Source organism: Festucalex cinctus, chromosome 17, assembly GCF_051991245.1.
Source record: "Festucalex cinctus isolate MCC-2025b chromosome 17, RoL_Fcin_1.0, whole genome shotgun sequence".
Classification (NCBI taxonomy): domain Eukaryota; kingdom Metazoa; phylum Chordata; class Actinopteri; order Syngnathiformes; family Syngnathidae; genus Festucalex; species Festucalex cinctus.
Genome location: NC_135427.1, coordinates 11,046,573 through 11,062,727, shown reverse-complemented (window position 1 = coordinate 11,062,727; position 16,155 = coordinate 11,046,573). Strand labels below are relative to the sequence as shown.

The following is a 16,155-nucleotide window of genomic DNA, read 5'->3' as shown; positions in this document are numbered from 1 at the left end:
TTGCAATAAATTAAGATTCAAATGAATGAAAATAATTTATCCATAATGTCACATAGAAAAAAAAAACATTTGGCAAAGTTCTGTATTAATTGAACAACATGAATGAATTAATGAATGAATGCTCATTGGGTGCATCTGATTCACATACAGTAGCCCAAACAAAAGTAAAATACGGTCTTTATTAAACTACTATGACAGCATGTTACAAAAAAGTGTGATTTCACAGTTAAATAAAAGCAACACAAAGCAAGTTGTGAGTGAGTGGGGACAATTGTAACACCTCAAGGTTATGGCGAGTTTTAAAAGTGAAAGATGTGCTGGAGGAATCCTTCCCCAACGCTGAACTTCATAGTTTTTCTTCATTTTTGAGAGATTACAGTAGTCTACGTTGTCTTCATTGGCGAAGCAATTTCTTTTCATCAACCAAGTTAAGTTATGTAGGAGTGTAAGGAAGGCAATTTGAAGCGTAGATGAACTCAAAGCAGTTGTTCTCAAACTCAAAGTACCACCAGATTTTTAATGACCGCAACGTAAAAGTTGAACTGTTCATGGAAATATTACTGCAAGTTGCGGTAACATTATGCACAGTTTGAATGTTAAAACTGCACCTAAATATTGGAGAACTGTCCTAAAACGTAAACTACAACTGACGAATACTTTAGGCAGTGATTCAACTATCACCAGAGTGAGCCCAAGTACCACTTTGAGAGTCACGGAACTAGACCTTAAATGAAGTTAGTAAACAAGTAGATGTAGCATCTGAATGAAGACCTAAACCATTAGAATAAATAAGGTATGATAAATATGAACTAAACAAGATATTGTATTTCACCCGATTCCATGCGGTCCAAATAGAGAAGCAACCCAAATCCCGGTTCTTTGTGCTCTGGCCATTGTCAAAAAACTCAATCTAAAAAAAATTAATAAAATACTTCCCCCTTCCATCAGTTTAAAACTGGAGTGAATGCCTTCTACTTGGAACCGTCAATCAGGATGTACCGTACAATTTCTGCCGACTTTTCCCCAAGGCAGAGCGAGCGAGAGAGTAAACGTTAGACGGGTGAGCTGCGCTATTGCGTTGTCACATGGACATGTGTTCGGGAAGCACGTAGGAGATGTCGTCCCAGGGATGTCGGTACAAACCCTGCTTGAGCCTCTTCTGGTCCAGGTAGTGACCTGCGAGGATGGCGAGAGTGAGAGGCGAGCTTTTAAAGTCCGTCCGGTTACGTTACGACGCACCAATGAAGCCCATGCTCCGGCCGAGGACGAAGATGCCGTTGAGCGCGCCGATCTCCACAAACTCGTCGGCCTCGTCGCTGGAAGTCACATGACAAACGACACGTGAGCGTGTGCACGCAAAAGCCTCCAAACGACCGGTTTCTGATCGGTTCTTACCGCGTGAAGCCGCCACACATCCTGAGCAGGTCCACAAAGGCGACGCCGATAAAACCGTCGACATTGAGGATGAGATTGGGTTTCTACAATCAAGGCAAGTGACGACAACTGATTACTTAGCGATGGATTTTAAAAGTAAAAATACTACACTGCGATTTCAACTTGAGTGCGATGAATCGTTTCGTTGCCTAATTAAGCGGCAGCCGGTCGCACCTTTGAGGTGGTGATCTTCTCCACATCTAAGGCGTAGTCGAGCAGCTGAGTGGAAGGGAAATGCTGCTTCACAAAGTCCTTCAGAATCTGCACCCGCATGTCCGGGTTGTTGACCTGGAGCGATAGGCAAATTTTATGAAAACTACATTTAATTTATCGGGATGTAACGCTAACATCAGGATACGATAATTATCATATTGTGGGGAGGTTGACCATTAAAAAAAAATAAAAAATGCAAAAATAAATACATAAATAAATATAAAATAAATATGAGAGATATCCATCACAGTGGCCAAAACATTCCTAATAAAACTTAAACTGCACTAATATACTAACCACCAGAGGGTGCCAGAACTACACAATGGAATACAACCTATTGCGGCAATCTTAGTATCACAATATCACGATATTGCTGTTATCGTTACATTACTATTCATTTAGAGTGGTACCTCTACTTACAAAATTAATTGGTTCTGGAAGAAAGTTCTCAAGTAGAAAATTTTGAAAGTAGAGATGCATTTTCCATGTAAATGCCCTAATCCGTTCCAAGCCTCCTAAAATTCAGACATATTTATAAAGCATAAAAACTCATCAAAACATGCAACAAATCCATGTTCCAATTAGATTATTGCACAATAAATGCGAGTTGAGCGTAATGTAAAAAACAAAGAATAGAGTAAAGAATAAAAATGATGGTCATTTACCTTTTTAACTGCTGTCATCGTTTTTTTTGCCCTCTTTGGTTCATGTTCTCTCTCAGAAGTGTTTTTTGCCTGGTGTTTTGTAAAGAACTGATCCAAGGATGTTTGCTGCTTTTTTTTTCTTTTTTTTTTAACAATCCTTTGAAAATGTCCAAGGCAAACATCATCATAGTGAGCGATTGCCCGACTGGTGAACACTTTTTCTGGGTGATTAATTTCAACAAATTCCGAAACTTCAGGTACTGAGAGACATCTCATTCCAAAAAAGGCCTGTCTCGTCGCAATTCAAAACTTACTGTGCCTTCATCAATCACCAATTGTTTGAATTTTTGCACAAATTCGTCGGCCATTAGTTAATACATTTACGAAAAACGAAAATCGGAACACCTCATGGCCCGATGGATGAGTGATGAGGACGCTGTATAGGCACCGATCTATTATCTCTCTATTATCTACGCTCATACGGGCTAAGAGGTTCCTCTTAGCCAATGGGATGCCAGAAAGATGCTGGGTAATAGCCATAGCTGAAAGTATGCTGCGTTCGGTACTGTATTTTTACCTTTCGTATCTTGAATTTTCATTCCTAACAAGAGGCAATATTTTCCTGTTGAGGCATTTCGTAACTTGAAAATTTCGTATGAAGAGACGTTCGCAAGTAGAGGTACCACTGTATAATGGCTTTATGTTGGAATTTCATCATCAATAATTTTCAAATGCTTCGTCTTGCTCTTATTTTTTAATCCGCAGTACTTACTGATTTGACACGGTGTCCGATGCCCATGATGAGCTTGCCGTCCTTCTTCATCTTGTTGACAAACTCCATTGGCAACATGCCGCTGTCGAAGGCTTTGCTGAACTGCTTGGCGGCGGCGTCGAGCGCGCCGCCAAAACGGTCCCCCTGGAAACGCGCGAGAAATGGCTTCAAAACGGCGGGTTCCGTAAGAAAAAGGGAAATACGCGCCGGGTACTGACGATGGTGAGCAGGCCGGACGTGAGGCTGGAGATGAGGTCTTTGCCGGCCCGCGCGCACACGATGGTGTTGTGCGCGCCGGAGACGGCGGGCCCGTGGTCGGCCGTCACCATCAGGCACATTTCGATGAAGTGGCAGGCATAGCGAGGCAGCCTGCAAGCCAACAAACGAGACGCTTTCGAAAAGATCTGCAAGTGATTAGGATGTGGCTGGCTAAGAAAACTAACACCTGCATTTGTTTTTTTTTGTTTTTGTTCACCACCAAACCTGCGTTGGAACCAAAGAAGTCCCAGCACTCCTCCTAAGCCCATCTCCTCTTTGAAGACCTCGGTGATGGGCATGCCAGCGTAGATGAGCTCCTGACCTCGCTCGTCACAGATGCTGGTCATGAAGGAGGCGGGTTTACGGATCAGGCCCAATTCCTGACAGAAAAGTCACCACGATCAAGCACGACAGATCTCAAACTCGGCTACAACGTGAGATGATGTTCTTACCCTGGCCCAAGAGTAATCCATCGGTACCGTCGGAGGCGGAACCTCTTGGGCAGGGACGATGGTGCCGCTGGCCACCAGTTCATCATAAACCGTCCTGTTTTATAGAGAAATGTAAGCGATTCAAAATCCTCACTCACAAGATGCAGACGAGCTCACCTGATGACGTCACCCAGCTCGTCAAAGCTCTTGGGTACGTACGCGCCGGCGTCCTTCAGGGCCTGGTTTTTGGCCACCGCCGTTTCGGACGCTTGGTTGGCGCATGCCCCCGCATGGCCGAACTGGACCTGAATGAGGAAGTGGATCCATTTTGTTTGGAAGAACTGCACGTGGCAAGTTCAACACGCAGTTGTCCCGCCCTCTCATCTTTGTTTATAACTGTGGCCAACATACCTCAGATGCAAACATGGTGGCGCAGGTTCCGATACACCAGCACACGACCGGTTTGGTGATCCTGTCTTCCTTGATGCCCTGACAGATCTTGTACTCCTCTGTACCACCAATCTGAACCATGAATGGAAATAGAAATCCTTCCTCTATTTGATTTAACTTCATCTATTCAGATTACTGTAATCACAAAAAGAAAATGCTAAATTTTCTCGCACCTCTCCCAGCACCACAATCATTTTAATGCCCGGAGTGTCCTGGTAGCGAAGAACATGGTCCATAAACGTGGAGCCGGGGTATCTACAAATACAAGACATCGGAAGGAGTTTGAGGTATGGAGGACCAAAAACTGCCAAAATTAAAAATAAATGAATAAATAAAAGTGGAAAATAACGGATATAAAAAATATAATTGAAGAATATAAAAAATGTAAATAAAAACAAAAAAATATATAATCCATAAATACATAAAAGTAAAAATAAAAAATATATAAATGGAAATAAAAACAAAAAATATATATAATCCATAAATAAAATACATAAAAAAATAAATAATAAACTTGTCGAGGAACTCAAGTCGCGGTGACAGTGGACAAGATAGTCGTCAACTGCTGGAGCTCTCCAGCGAGACTTCCTTGTTCGCCAACCCGCTCACTCACTCACTCACTCAAAGGCAACTTGCAACGGAGGAATCCAACCCAGACATGCTTAGGACCGCCCCCTCATTTGAACAACATTTCGTCCTGACAGTGTCTGCAGCATGAAATATTTTTTAGTTTATTTTAGTTTTTATGTATTGATTTTATATTTAATTATATTTATGTTTGTTTTTGTATTTATTTCCACATTGTTTTTAGTTTTTGAATCTTTATTATTTATTTTTATTTATTTTTACTTTATTTCCATTTCTATATATTTTTTCTACTTAATTTTTGAAGTATATTTTTCACATCCATTTTTATTTATTTATTTTTAATTTAGGCAATTTGGTCCTCCCTATTGAGGACGTGGGCAAGGCGGACCTGTCTCCTCCGATGGCCACGCCCTCGTAGACGCCGTCGGTCGTGCGCGAGATGATGTTGTTGAGCTCGTTGGACATGCCGCCTGAACGCGACACGTAGGCCACGCTGCCGGGCCGATACAACTTGGAGGCCAGGATGTTGTCCAGCATGCCGCCGGTGTTGCCGATCTTGAAACAGCCTGGCTTGATTCCGCCAACCTGAAATTAAAAAGTCATAACTTACAGAGTGCAAGTTGTTTTTTGTTTTTTTTCCCCAGGCTTGGGTCTTGGTTACTCATTCCAAAAAGTTGATTACCGTCGCGGGTCCGATGATGGTGACACCTTTCTCATCGGCCATCTTGATCAGCCTCCTGGTCAGCGCTTCGGGGATGCCCTCGGCGATGATGGCGATGGTGTGAATCTGATCACGTCCAACAGGAAAGCAATTGTTGCGCGTCGCTTGTCCGTCAAACAAAACGTGTCTACCTGCGGGTGCTGCATGGCCTCGACCGTGCTGTCGAAGGCCGAGCGCAGCGATGCGAAGCTGATCAGCACGTCCACCTCGGGGTGCTTCTTCATGGCGTCGGCCATGCTCTTGTAGACCGGCACCAGGATCTCCTTGTGCCCCCAGTAGAACTTCTGCTTGTGATCGCCGCTGTCCAGTCAATAAACACATTTTTAGTCCGGTAGCGCCGCTTTACAACAAGTTGCAAATTCATTCCGTGGGACGCACGTAAACGGGTAAACCATGGCTGCCACGGAAGGTTCGTCACGGGAGCACACGTAGTCGAAGTCCAGCATCCCTTGCACGGCTCGCGTCTGCATGCCCCACACCAGCGTCTTGGTGTGCTTGCTGAAGAGTGTGGTCGCTTTGGCTGAAAAGAACAACATTATTGTTATTTATTTATATATTATTATTATTATTTTAATCCTCCAAAGTCAGTAATAAAAGAGACTTTAATGAGAAGGGGGTCTGGTTAGGAGCCACAGTACAGAGGAAAGTCACTCTGCAGACAGTTGTGAGACATGAGAGGCGGGAAAAAAAAAATTTGCACAAGAGAAACACGACCAGTCGACCACATATGTAAGAGGTTTTTTACATATGTAAATATATGTTACGTGAATGCAGTAGGGCCCGACCAATAAGGATTTTTTTGAGGCAGATGCATTTCAATAGTGTCAATTATACACAGATTTTTGTGACTCACTCAACTGTAAATAAATTGTTTTTAAAAAATGTCCTTTTTGGTTCCCCGAATGCATTTAATTAATGAAGTTATAAGGCCATTAATTCATATGTGTATGTTATATTTAACTCAATGTTTGATTATTTTCCTTGATTTTTTTTAAACTAACTTACTTGAGGTAGTATGTACAATCGTTAAATTAAGATTTAAGAATGACTTGAACAAACGTCATTAAGGATACAAGGTAAAAAGTAAAACAATTGACAACATCAGCTATGTAGTAAATTATTTTGGCCCATGTTTGAACATAATCGGTAAATTTAATGGGCCGGGCCCGAGAATGCAGGAAATATCTGGAAAAAAAAAACCCCCAAAACAAAACAAAGACATTCCTCAAGTTTCATTATTTCATTCACCCCCTTTTATGCAACAGTTAGAAATTATTAACAGACTGTTACAATGTGTGCTTTAAATCAGTTTGTAATGCAGCGTGGTGTAAAAATCAACACTTGTGCCTGCTCCCATTATGTTACCCGTGTGGCATCATTTTGCCTTCCGTGCAACATTTATATTTTAGTCATGTTATTAAACAGTGACTGAGCTTTAGAAACAGTATTGTTCTCTACATTCTGACTCAAGGGCCAAGAACCAAATGCAAGGCTACCGAAAAAGAACGCTAGTCTACCACATTAGTAATAAAAAGCAAAATAACGTCTTAAGCCACAATGAAGAGAAGGCTGACAAAAAAAACAAAAAACAAAAAAGGCAGACATGGGAGAAGGCGGAAAGAACATGAACAGGATTGCCACACCCTTTCGTACCTCCGCTGCAGCCTGATGAGGCCTGCACTTCTGCGAGCCCACACGACCCGACAATTAAAACAAGAAACAAAAAATGAGTGCATGTTGCTAAAATACGTTCGATACCAAAGAGACACGGCAGATGTGAGAGCATGCAAAGCTCAGCGTGACCGGGCTGAGTGGAACCGTTCACATTTTCCCTTCCAAAGAGAGCAGCTTTGAGACGACTAGACTTCAAAACAATTACACCAACTGCGATGCCAGGTATGCTGGGGTCAAAGTGGAGCGCGTGTGCAGACCAGCGCAGTGCGGAGGCGCACCCAGAACTTACCTTTCCAATCACATGTGACCACATTCTTCAGAGGCCACAGTAATGAATGAAGAGGGTCTTAAGAGAAACAAGCACGGAAAAAAACAGATGAGGGTGAGTTGAGTGGACAGTTTGTGCAGCAAAAAAAGGGAAAAGTGGAAGAAAGGCATCATGGGAGGGGAAAAAAAGAAGGTAAGCAGACACGAGAGCCGGACGACATGTGAGCACTGCGCGTGGAGATACCTGCTGGTGGACCCGCTTTGGACTTTTTGCTCGGAGTGACGTCATCGCACGGCCTGACTTCCGAAAAGGAGGCGGTCCTTGTGGCGGCCGGAGTCTGCGGTGAAGACATGTTGCCACTTGTGACATAACTGATGCTTCACTGACCCTCAACTTCCCCTCTCTGCGCGTGCACAATACCACCACATTGTTGCTTGAATTGAGCAGGAAGTTGGCGGTGTGAGCGTCCATAGGCGGCTGGTTGGGGATGGGCTTATGTCCGAGGGCCATGCCCACGATGGCTGTCATGTGCGTCTCTGTGCCAAACACGTGGATAGGGATGCCTGTGGTCTTCCCTGCAAAAATAAATACGTAAAAAATTAAATATAATACAAAAAAAATACACAAGTTTAAGTGCTCAAAATAATTTCCCATATTTGTAATATTTGTATGCAGTCTATAAAGTCTCAATGACGTCTAGAGCACATTCTCCAAATTCTGAGTTTCCTCCCTTGAGATTCTTAGATAGGCCTTTTCATCACAAACTGAGAATCCACATAAGTGGTGTGAAAATGGGAAAAAACAAAAAACAAAAATAAAAATCATAACCTACATACGCTGAACAAATTTAACCTTAAGACTTCTTTTTAAAGGCGGGGCCTGCCTACCGTTTTCACTCAGGAAAATGCACTATATAAATACAGGATGTACACCCATGAACTCCTTCTCACTCTACACCTCTGGTCTTCTGTTAATGTGTGGTGGTGATTTTTTCCTAAACCCCCACCCCCCAGCCTGTATTTTGCCATTTTGTGTTTATTTTGTCAACAGCGGGACGTTTCTGTGGACAGTTGTTTACCCCTCCAGCCAATCGCAGAGCGACCTCACGAGGTGTAGATTGAGAAGGAGTTCATGTGTATACATCCTGTATTTATATAGAGCATTTTCCTGAGTGAAAACGGAAGACCGTGTCTTTAACTCATTTGCTCCCAAAAACGTGTTAATACGTTTTTTTTTAAATGTTCTAAGTGTCCCAAAGAAATATTTATACGTTTTTTTTTGTTTTTGTTTTTTTTATGCTAGAGCATACAGAAAGATTTGATGCAGCCTCTAAACTGCAAAGAACAGTTGCAGGATTGGTAGTTATTATACAAACAGCCAGCAGGTGGCAGTAGAGCCATGTTGGGGGAAAAAACAAAACAAAACAAAAAACCTCATTTACTCACAATTCTAAATAGCTAACTTACCGGTAGCTATATTCTAGTGGTAATTGCTGCAAAACGGAAACAGATAGAAATATACTTTTTTTTTTTTTTTTCCCCGATGAAAGAAGAGACTGTAACCTTTCTTTTGATAGGTTCCATGTTTTTATAACAATAGAACACAATATATTCTGTGGGCCTTGCAAAATCAGTCAAAATCCAGTAAAACAACCGGGAGTAAACGGGATTGCTTCTGTGAAAAAGGCTGGGAGCGAATGAGTTAAAGACATTTTAACACAAAAACAATTCCAAGGATAAACCTATTGCAGTCAATGTCTTGCATTACCTCGTTTTAATTTCAGGATATTACAATATTTATGTACAGTACACTATTAAAAAATAAAATAAAATAAAAAAAACATAAAAAGAAAATTCTGACTATACTTTGGTTCTCCTTGGTAATTTGTGATTGCAAAAAAAAATAATAAATAAAAAAAAATAAATAAAATAAAAATTAAAAAAAACCTTGACTCACCCACTTCTCCCATGACCCTGAGGCCCTCCTGATAGTTGGGTCCGCCCCGTCGAACAAAGATGGTGACCTCGTTCTCCTTCAAAGGACCCTGGTAGTCCTTGATGGCCCTGACAATGCCCTGAGAACAAAGACATCAGAATCTCAGAAACCCAAATTTTTCAATCCAAGCTGTGTGTGTCGTTAGAATCTTTTTAAAGGGAGAATTTAGCCCAGTTTAACTGTCAACATTATTCACCTTGAATGTGGCTGCTACATTAGTGAAGTTGGCAATACTTCCCCCGATGATCAGCACCTTTCCTGCGGGCGAACACAAGAGCGAGGTGATGATTTGAAACGCGACTCCGGCGTCACATACTTGACGAGGGAGTCTATTACGGGCTCCGTGCACACACCTTGAGGGTGCTTCTCGCGGGTCATGAGCGAGAGGATCGTTTTGGCGTAGTCGTACGTCTGCTGCTCGCTGGGCGCGCCGGAGTACTCGCCGTAGTTTGCCAGCTCGTCCACGCCGCCCAGGTCGCAGATGGTGTCACTGCACGGGCAGGACAAAAGTAATCACGATTGTGCTCACAGGAAAAATGAAGTATTGATCCATTTGTGTGAAAGTGTACCTGTATACGACAGAAGCGCCGCCCCCTGCCACCATCGTCCAGATCCTGCCACGAGGATTCAGTAACGTCAGCTTGAGACTGGCGCCGCTCTTGGCATCCAGATCGGCTATGTAGGCCTCCTACAAGAGACAGACCACATATGTTATTCAAAAGAAACTTTATTGATCATCACATTTAGTACAATGATGTTACCGAAGAGTATACTAAGCAAGGTTAATATAGCTAACAAAAATTAACAAGTAATACTGAAAAAAAATATTTAAAATAAAAAGAAAATGCTTTTCAAAATCAAAAACTAACAAACGACATCTTAGATATACATCTAAAACTACCCATTTGGTAATTACAGTGAAAATGTCTTTCGTTTTTGCATTTGTCACTTAATATAATACTTGAGCTTTCAGGGTTAATTTAAAAAAATATATTTTCTAAGTTTTTATTTCATTATTGTCCATTTGAGAATTGTAGTTTACCTTATTACACAATACTTAGTAGCCTTTAAAAAATCAAATAAAACTACAAAAATATTGTAGTTGACAAATACTCCACATATTAAAAAAAAATTAATTAAAAAATACAAATAAAAATAAGCATAAAAAAAAATCATTAACCCCAAAATCCTGTTGGAACAACTAATTAAGGCGAACTGAATTAATAATAAAAAAATAAAAAAAAAGGCAATGGAATAAAAACGGAGTATAAAGGAAAATCCAAAATTATTATAACCCTGATTCTAACAAGCAAAAATGCCGACAATGTATAGGCAAAAATGGACTAGGTGTTTAAGAAACATAGTAAAAATAAATGATAAACCCTAACTGTATTCTTGCATCCAATCTTAAATGTATTCTGATGCTGAAACAAGCTAAGGTTATTACAGGTCACTGGTTGAGTATAAGTATTGTGTAATTTGGCATGCTAATTTAAGACAAACATTTGTTAAAAGACAACAATGGAAATTTGTGCAAGTCAACTTTCCCTGCAGCAAGCCCCTTAATTGTCAAAATGACATAAATTAAAAAAAATAAAAAAACAAACGTTCCTGTCCTTCACATTCTCACCTCCGGATAAGCTTCCCTGCCGAAAGGCGGAGGGAATTCCACATCGCCCCATTTGGCCTTGCAGATGTAATCGGCCGTGGCATCGATCTTGGCCGCCATGTCCAGGATGTAAACGCCATCTTGGGTGACGACTGGTGTGGAAGATAATTCAAGTAACTCAAGTGACTTAGTAATTAGTTTTTACATTAGTGAAAAAGCCAGTGGTTTCCAGGAGAAGGCCTACTAGATGTAATTACCTAAAGGGTTGATCTCCAGGTATGTGAAATACAGATCCTCATAGAAGTTGAAGAGACCGACTATGAAGCTGGCCAGGATTCTACAAGAACACCAATTTGATTTAAAAAAAAAAAAAAAAAAAAAAAAAAAAAAAAAAAAAAATCAAGTTGGCAAGAGGCAAGCGGAGGTCAATACGCACTCTTTCTTCTCGTCAGGAATGTGCGTGAGCAGCTGCTTGGTCACTTGCTCCTTGCCCAGCTTGTCGTCCACGGCGACCATCAGCCGCTCGGCTTTGGCGTCCACGTCGCCAACCTCCACGCCACCCTGGTGGTGGAAGAGCACGTAATCGCCCTCGCGCCTGGCGTACACGCACACGTAAAACTCCTCCTCCTGGTGCAAACAGAGGACCCAGATGCTTTTTCTTTGGCTTTTTTCAATATTTCCTATTATGGAGAAACAACACGTGATTCAACTACCTGTTTGTGCGGCACAAAAGGCTCGATGAGGAATTTCTTCAGCACGCCCTTTGCCTTGCCCACCTATAGAAAACAAACTTCATATCACGCCAATTCATCATCTTGTTGGTTTAACCTTGCTTGTGCGTCCAAACAACACACCCTCCCATGTCAACGCGTCAAGGACAGAAACGCTTTCTCCCACGATGTTCCGATGAAGCGTAGCATGTTTGCATGTATAAAGGACCGGAATAGAGCCCCCTCCACCCTCACATTACAAAACATGCGACCTCGTATGTTATACCACCCTCATGCCTGGGGTGGGAAAACGAGTGCTCTCCTACATGGGCAAGAGGATAAGACAGGAGTTTTTTTTTTTTTTTCTCTGCCTAATTTTAATATTGAGGGGCAGCAAGTGTAATTGGTGGAGGAATAATATTGTTTTATAACAACCCTGCCAAAAAAAATAATCCAGAATTTCCCTAAAACATAGAGCAAATTTTCCCTGCTTGGGCAGAAAGAAAATCTTATTAAAACCCGTTATGTGCCTTAACTACTTGTGAGTGAAACCCCAGGCGTGTGCAACAATATTGCAACAAAGTGGATAAAGTCCCACTCTGTGATGAGGTCAATGATTGACCTGAGCCATTTGAAAAGAAATAAAATACATACTGTACCTCACTTTCTCTTAGAATGAGTGAATGCAAGCGAGGGATGCCACGTTCAGAAACTATTTTTGAGCAATGATTTTTGGACGTCTGTAAATATGTTTTCAGTTTCAGTTACAATTGAATTTGTTTAATTTTTACAGCTTTCGAAAGAAAAAGCCTGAAGTCCCTTTTTATTTGATTTCTACTTTAACCCATTTGCTCCCAAAAATGTTCTATTTTTAAATACTGCCATGGTCCCAAAAATTTATTTCTACATTTTATGTTTTTTTACGCTAGAGCATACAGAAGGCTTTGATGCAGCCTGTGACCCGAAGAGGTCGCTTAAAGCAATGATAGGAATTACAAAAACGGCCAGCAGGTGGCAGCAGAGCAAAAAGAGTTAAACCAGGGTCATGTTGAAAAGAGCTCATTTACCCACAGTTCTAAACAGATTTGTGAATAGTGATGAAACTTAGCTATATTCTAATGCTAATAGCTACATCACGGAAACAGTTAAAAATATACTTTTTTTTTTCCTGATGAAAGAACAGACTAATTTTTCTTTTGGTAGTTTCCATGTTTTCATAGCAATAGAACACAATATTCTGTGGCAGGAGCGAAGGGGATTGCTTCAGTGAAAATAGCTGGGAGTGAATGAGTTAATGGTCTGCAGTGTAAATCAGTCTATAATTTCAACTGAATATATAATTGACACATGCTGTTTGACCATTTACAAGTGAATTTGAATCACATCTTATTCTTTAAATCCACCAAAATGCTGTGATCTGAACTACCCAATTTTTAGGATCAAAATTCTAATTCCAAATCCTACTAAAAAGTTTTAAACAGCACAAATTGATCCAGATTAAAACCAACAGTGCATAAAGTGATCTAATATAAAAAATAAAATAAAAATAAAAATAAAAATAAAAATAAACACTTGGACGGGAATTGAGGAAAGCTGCAGTCTACTTACGGTGGTTTCACTCATGAGGCGGCTTTTGAGCCACTCCTGAACGCCTGACAGGTCCAAGTTGATGCCCACAAGTCCCAGCTTCCCACGCCGCTTGATCAGCTGATCCGGCTTCACCACCAGTCTCTGTGGCAAGCCAGATGGTAGCAAAGAATTAAAGAAAAAAAATAAATACCACCCATTACTTTACCACGTTTGGCTGTCTTGTCACAAAACAAAATTCTGTTGGTCTTGAAAAATCTGCTAATACGAGGCAAATTAATTCCAATTATATTTCACCCCTAAGCCCAATATTGCTAACTTTTTTTGTGCGTACACGTGACGTGACATTCGTTACCTCTGTCAGCAGCCAAGGGTGCTCCTGTGTCAGGCGATCCCAGTCGGTCTCGGCGGTGACGCTGGCATAGCGGAAGCGGTTCTGGACAGCCGCCGAGGTGCAGATGTGCTTGAACAAAAACTCCTTGCCGGTCTGTTCCGAGATGGCCTTCGCAGACATGGCAGCGGTGGATCACACAGGACCTTTTGGGAGATGACAGCTGATCCTTCCTGTCCTTCAAATCATGTTCTCGCTCACTTTCACTTTCAAAACAATTTTGCCGATCTGAAATGATTTGAAGTTGTGAAATGGATCATGCTCACGCAGACGTCAAAATAATTCAGTATCTTAAATTCTTATCATTAAGACTGATCATTTCATCTAGAGCCAAGGCACATATTTGACATTAGAAAAATGTTACTACAGCCCCCCCCCAAAAAAAAACATCACAAGAAAATGACTATATGCTGAAATAATGATGACCTCATCATCACTATTACATGCACTACGACTACTATTGAAAACAGTTGACAATCCAGTTTTCAGAGCTTCTACCTACATGTAGTCAGACCTGCTCAGCCTCTGCTCAACTTCCTCCTCAAGTGTATGAACTCACGTTGGAAGGAAGCACAAGCTGACGGCCAGTGAAACTCGTCTGCACGACTATCTCAATTATCTCGGACCAACGTTTACAAGTTAAACTGATAAACGCAACCTGATAAGACTGATAAGAAGGGATAAGATTTTTGCTACTGAATGCAATCATCTGAAAGATTAACTTGACAAAGTGGCTGACTTTCTTTTTTTTTTTTTACGCTAGTGAGGAAAATTGGAAATTTAACTATCTGCAACACAGAAACCAATTTGACTGCACAAATGCAGCCAGGTCACTTTTTTTCTGTTCAAAGGTGATAGCTTTATATTTTACACTAAATGTTATAATACATCACATGTAAAACTGAACTGAACCAACTAATTTACATAATACTTTTTTATGGTCGGCTTGGAGAAGGGAGGTGCTAGCATTAAGATGACCTTTTATTAGTGTTGTGCAATTAATCAAAATTAAATTACGATTTCAATTGTTCCACTCCATGATTACAAAATCGGCATAATTAGTTAAAAAAAAACTCCTTCTATTCTGATTAAGTATTTATTTACTGTGTTGGAAGTTTAACTTTTGTCAACATTGTTAAAAAGTATTTATAATTGGCTCCGGGAACTATTTTACCTCCCGTCCCCTCAGTTTGGGAACCCCTGTAGCAGACTCATACGGCGTGTATAGTTCGCCTCAAGTTTGCATCTTTTAAACTTCAATTAAACGATGAACAATTCAAAGGGGAACGTACTTTTATTTCATAGCGAAAACACATACGACCAACGTTTTAAAAACACTTTTTTTTTTGTTTTTGTGGCTGTGTAGTAAGATGGCAGGAATCATAGCATCCCTTACGTCACGCGCACGCACGCCCGCTCGCTCGCTAACCTCGAGCTGTCACTAAAGCTAACATGCTAACATCAAGCAGCTACGATGACGCGTGTCGCCAAAACGTTCGGCGTGCACGCACTCACCTCGACGACGAAGTCAGCGGCTTTCCCGAGTTTAGAAGAAGCCACCAGTTAACGGAAACGACTCGGCGCGACTAAAGGCGACTTCTCGTGCTCGTTGCCAGCCGCCGCCAAACTCGCCCGTCGTCGCACCATAATCTGGCGAGTTGAGTTAGGCTACACGCGGCCTTCTGGTTGGCTAGACTCCGGTCACGAGGTGTAACCGGCCACGCCCAATACCCTGTGTCAACGGACATGCTGAAAAGAAATGAAAGGGTGACGTCAGAAAATGCAACGGTCATGTACACTTTGCATTTTGGAATCGTGCTTTTGGAACTTTCAGTGATACACAGATTTAATTAGGAAATCGGGTTTGTAAAAAGGGTAACGAAATTAATTATAAATTATACATAATGAGGCATTTAATAGTTTGTCAATAACCAATTTACAAGTCCAGCATGACAATAAAAAACGAGTCTTTATAAGAAAAACCCTTGAGCATGTTAAAAAAAATAAAAAGGAACAAAGCAATTTGAACTGGTTGAACAATAAAGGTGTCAGTCAAGAAGGTTAGTTTTCTTTCCCCCCTTCCATTCAAAGCGTTTTTGATTATTGCATCTCATATTCATAGATTTAGTATGACCCTTGGGAAGAATTTACACAAAAAAGTAGCCCACTATAATAGTTCACTTGCAACAACTGTTGGGCAACAAGTTCGCATCGCTTCCTTCTGATGAGGAACCATTTAAAAAAAAAAAAAAAAAAAAAGTGCTCGGGTAAGGGTCACTGTCAAATTACTATCTGAAGAGGAACATAAACATGTTAGGCCACCAACTCTTGCCTGAAAAGACTTCTACAGATACAAACTTAAAGTCTTTTTGATGATTACTTAAGAACAATAAATATATAGTAGACCACA

General features: G+C 41.0%; 1 protein-coding gene across 4 annotated transcripts; it reads right to left on the bottom strand.

The window, feature by feature from the left end:
* Positions 1–160: 160 nt before the first annotated feature.
* On the bottom strand, positions 161–16,009 carry LOC144004519 (ATP-citrate synthase). Of its 4 annotated transcripts, none has more exons than XM_077501716.1 (29): positions 15,261–16,009; positions 13,710–13,973; positions 13,376–13,498; positions 11,771–11,833; positions 11,494–11,684; positions 11,315–11,394; positions 11,079–11,209; positions 10,018–10,136; positions 9,802–9,938; positions 9,645–9,706; positions 9,410–9,527; positions 7,874–8,028; positions 7,697–7,790; positions 7,165–7,194; positions 5,890–6,031; positions 5,643–5,811; positions 5,473–5,577; positions 5,179–5,375; positions 4,376–4,457; positions 4,164–4,274; positions 3,930–4,057; positions 3,774–3,867; positions 3,547–3,701; positions 3,282–3,432; positions 3,064–3,207; positions 1,609–1,722; positions 1,396–1,478; positions 1,240–1,316; positions 161–1,176 (listed from the first exon to the last, which is right to left on the bottom strand). In XM_077501716.1, exons 2-29 carry the CDS (start codon positions 13,866–13,868, stop codon positions 1,082–1,084), a joined length of 3,309 nt encoding a protein of 1,102 aa, XP_077357842.1. In that variant the 5' UTR covers positions 13,869–13,973; positions 15,261–16,009; the 3' UTR covers positions 161–1,081. The 4 variants fall into 4 exon arrangements, with proteins under 4 accessions (XP_077357842.1, XP_077357841.1, XP_077357844.1 ...); XM_077501715.1 differs by having other exon boundaries at positions 13,710–13,891; XM_077501718.1 differs by lacking the exon at positions 15,261–16,009 and adding an exon at positions 7,475–7,531 and having other exon boundaries at positions 13,710–13,880.
* Between the last annotated feature and the right edge of the window lie 146 nt (positions 16,010–16,155).